We start from the raw sequence: 7,999 nt of genomic DNA, 5'->3' as shown, positions 1-7,999 counted from the left end.
CCCTGACCTACTTACAATTTAAAAACCATTTGTACAAATATGTAATGGTGAGATTGCTTTCTTTTTTTCATAGTTCACTAATGATTAGAACACTAGCAGGAAGAAAGCAAAATAGAAAAAAGATAATTCCATCCATTTTACACAATCATACCGAAGTGTAGCTATGTAATACTCTTAAGATAGGTAAATCATGCAGAAAACTCCAAAGCAAAATTGCTGGAATTCACAGTTAAATGCTTAAAATAGCTTCCATTTTCAGACTAGGATTCTTGCATATAACTTAAAAGGAGTGCTTGAACTCTTAAAAGCACAGCATTTGCAAATGAAAAGCATCTAAAAATTAACCTTGGCTACAACATATTTTATGTAATTGGGAAGTGAAAGGGACAAATTGCATTGTTTCTCAAATATATTATCAAATTTTATCATTAAGCTTTTTTACTTGAGCCTGTAACTCCTCCTTGATGGCTGTGATTTTACAGTGTAAGTGTAATCTCACGCACATCCCTCTAAAACCCCTTAAGCAAATAATAGTCACGCTTACCTTTCACACATAAGATTTAAATTATTTTCCTAAAATTTGTATTTTAAAATAAAATTTGTAAAAAATCCTATCTTAGCAGGCTTGATTATATCAACTGATAAGACTTTATTTTACAAGCATTAAGAATTGGATCAAATGATTATTATAATCCAGAGGAAGTGTTTTGTAACCATAGCAAATGCCATTATACATACTGCCAATACAGATTTAATAGACAATACTGAACTGTACAAGAGTTATTTATTTTTCCTTAATCTCAAAGCTATTTTTAGTCATACAAAAAAGCCATATTAACATTTTTCCATTAGAAAACATGATGTACAAAACTTTGGATGAAAAGATATGTCAAATTTCATTTAATTACTTGGAGAAAATCCACCACTCCATTAATACCACCCAAAGTGTTTTTAGGCAGTGATTAAAATAAAAACAATGCATCGTAATAAACTCTAGTTGTCAAAAGAACAAACCTAGCAATATATAATAATTTCCTACACAGTATGGTCGACTACTCACTTTGGGAGTTATTTTTTAAATCCTTTTTTCTTTTTAGCTGAGATCTACTACAACTAGGCACTGTACTCGGCCAACTGGGCATTTGAGAAAAAGTTGGTTAAGATGGGAAAGACCCATAAATCAGTCCTTTGGTAACTAAGTTTGATTTTTAATCTTCAAACATCCTTTAAGATCTAGAAAACCTAAGTCAAAATGAACACTCTTCCAAATGTTATTAAACTAGTGGCGAAGGTATTTGGTAAAGAGAAATCATGAACTATTAATTTTGATCATAATTGCAAACATAAGAACATACCAAGAAGCTAACTTGTCATTTTTCTAATGAGTTTAAGATTTTTGGTACTCAGTTGTTACAAATGGAGTTCACTGGTTAATCATGAGCCGCTATATCGCTCACTGTTCAAAAGCAGCAAAATGGGTGTGCATACATGATTTTACATCTAATGAAGTAACAGTATTTAATACATATCTTAAAATCCAATTCTGTTTAGGGTTCAATGGAGAACAAAAATATTCTGTTATAGGGTGCTAAAAAAGAGAGGAGGTAAAAGATTAAGGGTAATTAATGTATAAGGAAATATTTATTATTAACTATTTTTTCCTTTAGGCGATAAGATGTTAATGAGATTTAATTAAAAAATAAAGAAAAAAAAAACTTGCTTGCACTTTACGCGAAAGGCCCATAAGCTGACAACACTGTCCATTCAACACCAATGTTTCGTTACATAGCTCTGTTGTTTTAAAGGTATAACACATATTCTAAGCAATACTTTGGAAGTGCTAAGCAATTACAATGTAATACATCATCAATTTCTGAAACATCTCTGATCACCTTTGATGAGCCTTCTGTAGTTTGGATGCAACAGACTCATTCAGTATAAAATTTAAGTTTCTAGATCTGCATGACAAGAAAATGATTTTAATGAGATTTTCTCACAAGACATGTAAATAGTCTTAGAGTCACACCACGTTCATCCTAAATGATTTAATCTGACATGCTATATAGCTACAATAAAATAATTATATTCAATTCTTACATGAAAACTAAATGCAAATAAATGGTTTACAGATTTGACATGGAATGTTGCTACCTGACACTGATTTAGAATTTCAGAGGTTAAAAATTTCAGATTTAAAATAACTGAATTTACTCTTGATGGCATGCAAGCACTTGCTAAAAATTAATCTAAGACCTAGAAGTCTCAGTGTTATCAGAACGTAAAGAAACACCACGAATGTGTACATTTTCTTCACATTTATTTTTCGCTTTTAGTGTGCTCACAGAAAATTAGAACACCTTAAGCAGGAGTTTAATAGCAATTTTTGTAAGCAAAGTTACATTCCATCTCTAAGTCAAATTGGTCAAAGCTTCTCCAGTATTTACAAAACATGATAGACAAGATGCTACACAAAGCCATTGCATCTGAAGATTTTTTTCTCCTTTATTCTCAAAGACGACTGGAAAAGAAAGCATTGTCTGCTGTAATCAAAAAACATACCACAGTATAAACAGTAACCATTCCACTTATCACAGCTTGGTTGAGTTTAAAATTTGTGTTTAAAAGGTCCAAGATGACTTTTTTTAAGTTTTACAAAAATGGGCAGGGTGGAAAGTTGCAAACTTCATGTGCTTCTGGATATCAAGATTTGTTTTTATACAATAGTCACAGTTAAAATCACCCTGCTGGTAATACATAATTACACTTTATTAAGGTCATAAACCAGCAATAAACAATAAAGCCTATACAACTTGTAGTCCTACTTAATCACCGACTGGTACAGCTAACATGAGATAAGTGAAAAGTTCCTATGGTTTAAATGAACTCCTAAGACTATGATCTTTTTTTTTCTTTTTTTGTTTTAGATCTGGGTATTGGTGTTTGTTTTTTTTTTTTTTCTTTCCTTCTTAGTCAAGACTTGTAGTGTTGTAAACCTGCCTCACAAAATACATCATAATAACTTTTCTTAAAAAAAAAAAAAAACGAAACAGAAGACGAAGCCTTTACACCATCATTGATAGTGGCACATCTTGGCAAGGCTCTGCACCACTTTGACTTCCCCACTGTGGCCCTTCTCACTTCATTTGCTATCCCTTTTGACCCACCCATCTCCTTCATATATGGGCATGTCCATAGACTGACAAAGAAAAGTTTACATTTTTGAATAAAGATGCAAAGTATGCAAAAAACATTAATACTGATGCAAAAAAAAAGTAATAAAAAAAAGAGAGAGAGAAACAAGGCGGAAGAAGGTGTTTAAGCTCTCCTCCACCTGTTGGAATGGTGGTAACAGAATGATCTGAGATGGGATCTGTGGGGAGGGGGGGAAGGGAAAATTTGCTGCTTAAAAAAAAAAAAAGAAAATTAAAAAAAAAAAAAAAGAGAGACATCTTTAAAATCAATCCCTGGTTGTAGACAAGTTCTCCAAAACCAGTACCTGGCACCACTCCAACAAACAAACGGGGGGTGAGGGAGAAAAGTTCTTGGATTATCTCAAAAAAAAAAAAAAAAACGCTCGCTCCTTTACTCGGCCGCCTCCGCCGGGGGGGCTTCTGGACTGCACTCGGGCTGCGCCTCCTGTGAGGGGGCTGCGCAGGCGGACGCGGGCTCCTCGGCGGGGGCCGCGGGCTCCGGCTCCGGGGGCGCGCCCGGCCCGGCGGCGGCGGAGGGCGCCTCGCAGGCGGCCGCCTCCTCGGCCTTCTCCTCGGCCTTGCTGGGCTCCGGGGCGGCCTTGGGCTCCTCGCTGCTGGACGGCTTGTCGGGCGCCCCGGCGGCGGCTGCGGCGGCCTCCTCGGCCTTGGGCTCCTGCGGCTCTCCGCCCGCCGCCCCCTCGTCGCCAGCCGCCGCCTCCTCGGCCGGCGCGCCCGCCGCCTGCTCCCCGGACGCGGCGCTCGCTTCCCCGGCGGCCGCGGAGACGCCCCCGGCGGCGGCGGCTGCGGCCTCGTCCTTGCTGCCGCCCTCGGCGGAGGCCGCGGCTTCGGCCTCAGCGCCCTCTCCGGCTTCCTTCTTGTTCTTCTTGAAGGAGAAGCCGCTCAGCTTGAAAGACTTCTTGAAGGAAAAGCGCTTCTTTTTTTTTTTCGGGGTCTCGTTGCTGGGCGAGGGCGTGGCGCCGTCCTCGGCCTTGGGCGAAGACGTCGAGGAGGCGGCCGACGCGGCCTCGCCCTCCGCGGCCGTGGGCGAGCCCGGCTCGGCCGCCTCGGCCTCCGCGGGGGTCTCCTTCTCCGCGGGGCTGCCGGCCGCGGCCTCGGGGGCGGCGGCGGCCTGCTCGTCCTTCTCGGCCGCGCTGGGGGACGCGGCCCCGCTCCCCGCGGCCGCGGGCTCCTCCTTGTCGGCGGCCGGCGCGCTGCCGTTGGCCTGCAGCTCCTCCTTGGCGCCGGGCTCGGCGGCCGCGGGTGAGGCGTCGCCATTTACCTTCACGTGGCCGTTCTCCTGCGAGGCACAGAAAGCGCGTCACTGAAGCGTTCCCGCCCCCACGAGTGGACCCCCGCCACCCCCGGGGGACCCCCGACCCCCATCCTCCGCCTTGACCTTCCCCGGTTCTGGGAGACCCCTCCCCGCTCCTTGAAGGGGGGGATGGCGGCCTTGGACTCCCACAAGGAGCCCCATCACTGGAGAGATGGAGCAGCACTGTGTAGGGAACCCTGCAGGCACAACAGTGCCTCTGATCCTTCCATAAATGCTCCTTTGGGCTGAGACGTGGAAAGCAAAAGGGGAACACTTCCAGGGTCGCCTCACTCGGGCTTTGGGGGAGGCGAGGTGGGGAAGGAGCTAACGGACAGGACCAGACGCCCGCTCTGGAAGGAGGCCCTCCTCGCAGAGCTGGCGATGTGCACCTGGGCTGCATCGCGTTCCTTTGGCCTTGAACCCTACAGGCCTGTCAGAGCCCCCCGAGCCCCCCGAGTATCCCGGCACCCCGGAGCCCGCGCCGGTGCCCGCAGGGGGCGCTGTGCCTCCACCGCACCGAGCCGGGGCCCCGCGGCGAGCAGGGGCGGAGCCGCCGGCCACCCCGCCCTGCCCAGCCAGGCCCTGCCCGCAGGCCGAGGCGCCCCCGAGCCCCGAGCGCGCAGCCCCAGCAGTCCGCAAACAAAGCTCAGGTGCCTTTCCCGGCCTGCCAGCAGGGCTAAAATCAACAAAGCTGCGCGAAACCCATTCTTTCGGAGGTCTGGCCTCTGTTTCCGTCCCACCACCACCCCCCCTCCCCGCCCCTTAAAACCGTGATTCTGCGAAGTCGGGCGCGTCCTGGCAGCTCATTTTGGATTTTTAACGGATTTAAAGCTTCTTGGCAGAGCTGCCTTGCCCCAGTAGGTTAAGAGCAAGCGAGGCAACGCGGTGTCTGCTCTAGGAAAAGAGGCGTGGTGGGCACCCAGTGTTTGCGAACCAGCCACCCATGGTCGACCTCTCGCGCCCACCCGACCGTGGCTGTCTGCCCGGGTCCCAGTCGCGCTGGGTTGGAGGGCCTTCGCGGGTGGTCGCGCCACAGAGGAGCATTCCTGATCGAAAGGCACTAGCTACCTCTTCTGGAGCTGCTCTTAAAGGACCTACCTAGCTAGGGTTCCCCTATCCAGGGATACTATTTAGAGTGTGTGTGTGCGCGCGCGCGCGCTGATTCCTCAGTTGCGAATAGCATTTGGGAGGGTGGGAAAACCCCATCGAAAAATACCGAAACCCTCTGTCCAGCTCCAGCCAAGCTACCTTTCCAAGAACCCAGGCACGCCGCCTCGGAATACATTAAGACAGCCCTACAACCGTTCTCTATTCGCCTTTATTCGTCGCCATCCCCACTGCGAGCCCCTCCTCTACACACTCTCTCTCACACACATATTCTCTCTCTCTCTCTCTCTCTCTCTCTCTCTCACACACACACACACACACACACACACACACCAGCTTGCAAATCTCGAAGGCGACCAAGGCTGGACAACAAACACAAGAGCCACACCACCGTGTCCCCCAAAACACAGATGAACCTGGCTGGAGCCAGGGGGGACACCCAGCTAGTCACGTTCTGCCCATCTCCAAACCACGCCATTTTAGCCGATATGTCACTCCTTTGCTCCGATCTACTCAAGAATCAGCCAGGGTTCTCGAGATCCACTCCTTAGGGGGTGGGGTGGGGGTGGAGGGTAGAGACCCTGCCTAAGAAAAACAAGACCATTTAGGCTAGCTTGAAAATGCAACTTTGCCACTGGAATCCGGCCACGTTCGAGCTCCTCCGACCGCGCGTCGTGCGCGACCAGGAGGGAAAGAGAACCGTCGCGACCGGCGCAGGACACCCATGGAATGACCAGAACCACAAGCAGAATTTACCTGCCCATTGGCTTTCGAAGGCGACGAGGCTACTGCCGCTTCCCCGGGCCTCTCCCCGGCGGCTTCTCCCTTCGCAGCGGTCTTGGAGAACTGGGCACCCATGCTGGCTTCTTCAACAAAGAAACTCAACAGATCCGAGAGGGAAACAAAGAGCCTTGGGTTGGTGAAGCGACGGGGCGAGCAGCAGCGGCGGCGACGGCGGCGGCGCTAGCAGCGGCGGCGGCACACTCACACCGGAGGGAGGGGGTGGGGGCGGTGAAGAGGACGGAAGAGAACCGATTAAATGCACTCCGGATTAAAAAAAAATTTAGTCTCTGAGATCAAAAAAGCAGCAGCGCAGGAGGGAGGGAAAAAGGTGGAAAAGTCGAGCACAAAAAAGGAGCTCAAGTGTAGTTTCTAAAAAAAAAAAAGTAATAAAAAAATCCCAGATTTGTAGCCGCACTGTAGACAAGAGGAAAATGGAGAAATCTCCCTGGTTGCTAATAAGATGCGGGGTCCAACGCCCAAGTGCACAGATGAATGGGCTCGCGGGCGCTGACGCGGCCCCCGCGCGCGCCGGCCAATCCGCGCGCCGCACACAAAGCAGGGGGCGGCGCCTGGGCGCACGGCGAACAATGGAGCCGCGCTTGGCGAGCGGTTTGAAAATCAGCCTCAAACCGAGCATTAATGTCCTCCAAATAAATAAATCAATTAAAAATACATGTCTCTCGCCTCCCTCTGCTGGAAAATGATAATGCGTTCCTTGATTGGCTTGCTTTGTTTGGAATTAATTAACGCGGGAGGGGGGGTTGGCTGTGCACGGGGGGCGGAGAAAGCGTTAACTTGACTCGCGATGACTCGGGTCGGTCTGTATCCGCGTCCGTCTCTCTGCTCACTCCCCTCCTCCACCTCTCCCGAGACAGAGAGAGAGAGAGAGAGAGAGAGAGAGAGAGAGAGAGAGAGAGAGAACGCCAGCGTTCAAGACAATAGTGGGGACGAGTCTGCGTGTTCGCGGTGTGTTTTCTTTCTGTATGCGCCATATGGGGCTCACAGACAGCGCACAAGATTTGTGTGTCTTTTTCTTTTCTGTTTGAATTGTTGAATTGTCCCAAATCGAAAGAGATTTGGACGGCCAAGATCGAATTTCATCCAGCCAAGCTCGCGAGCTGGAATTAGGTCTGTAGGCCAGATGTGGAAAACGCACTAGCGGCAAAGCAGCCGAAAGCCACACGCCCTTCCTTCGCCCACACTGGCATGAAATACAATATTTTGAGAGTGACCTTTGGCGCGCATCAGATTCCTCCTCTCCGGCTACTCCCGGTCACTGCTGGTCCTCCCCTCCCCCCAATACCAAGTGAGGGCTATTTACAGAAGATCGAAACGGGTCCCATTTTTATCGCAGTCTGAAGTGACACTGTGAGTTTTCCTCTAGGGTGAGATGAGACAGCCAGGAGCGTACGAATCCATATTTTACAGCTGAAAGGCTAATTCGCATCCATTTGGGTGGTTGGCAGCCTCCTACCAGAATCTGACAGGTTCCGTTTCTGAACGTGCGCGGGTGTGCTGCCCCGTGAAATCCCACGCACACGCGATTCTCCCAGGGCTGGGAGGAAGCCGCCTGGGCGCTCCAAGTCTAACTTGGGTTACAAGGAAA

General features: G+C 48.7%; 1 protein-coding gene across 1 annotated transcript; it reads right to left on the bottom strand.

Moving 5' to 3' along the window:
* Positions 1 to 629: 629 nt before the first annotated feature.
* MARCKS (myristoylated alanine rich protein kinase C substrate) lies at positions 630 to 6,958 on the bottom strand. The gene is made up of 2 exons (XM_040979968.1): positions 6,367 to 6,958; positions 630 to 4,488 (listed from the first exon to the last, which is right to left on the bottom strand). Exons 1-2 carry the CDS (start codon positions 6,466 to 6,468, stop codon positions 3,583 to 3,585), a joined length of 1,008 nt encoding a protein of 335 aa, XP_040835902.1. The 5' UTR covers positions 6,469 to 6,958; the 3' UTR covers positions 630 to 3,582.
* Between the last annotated feature and the right edge of the window lie 1,041 nt (positions 6,959 to 7,999).

This window comes from Ochotona curzoniae, unplaced genomic scaffold, assembly GCF_017591425.1.
Source record: "Ochotona curzoniae isolate NIBS_2020 unplaced genomic scaffold, NIBS_Ocur_1.0 contig_3368, whole genome shotgun sequence".
Lineage (NCBI taxonomy): Eukaryota > Metazoa > Chordata > Mammalia > Lagomorpha > Ochotonidae > Ochotona > Ochotona curzoniae.
The sequence above is the reverse complement of the archived record's forward strand: the minus strand, read 5'-3'. Positions and strand labels throughout refer to the sequence as shown.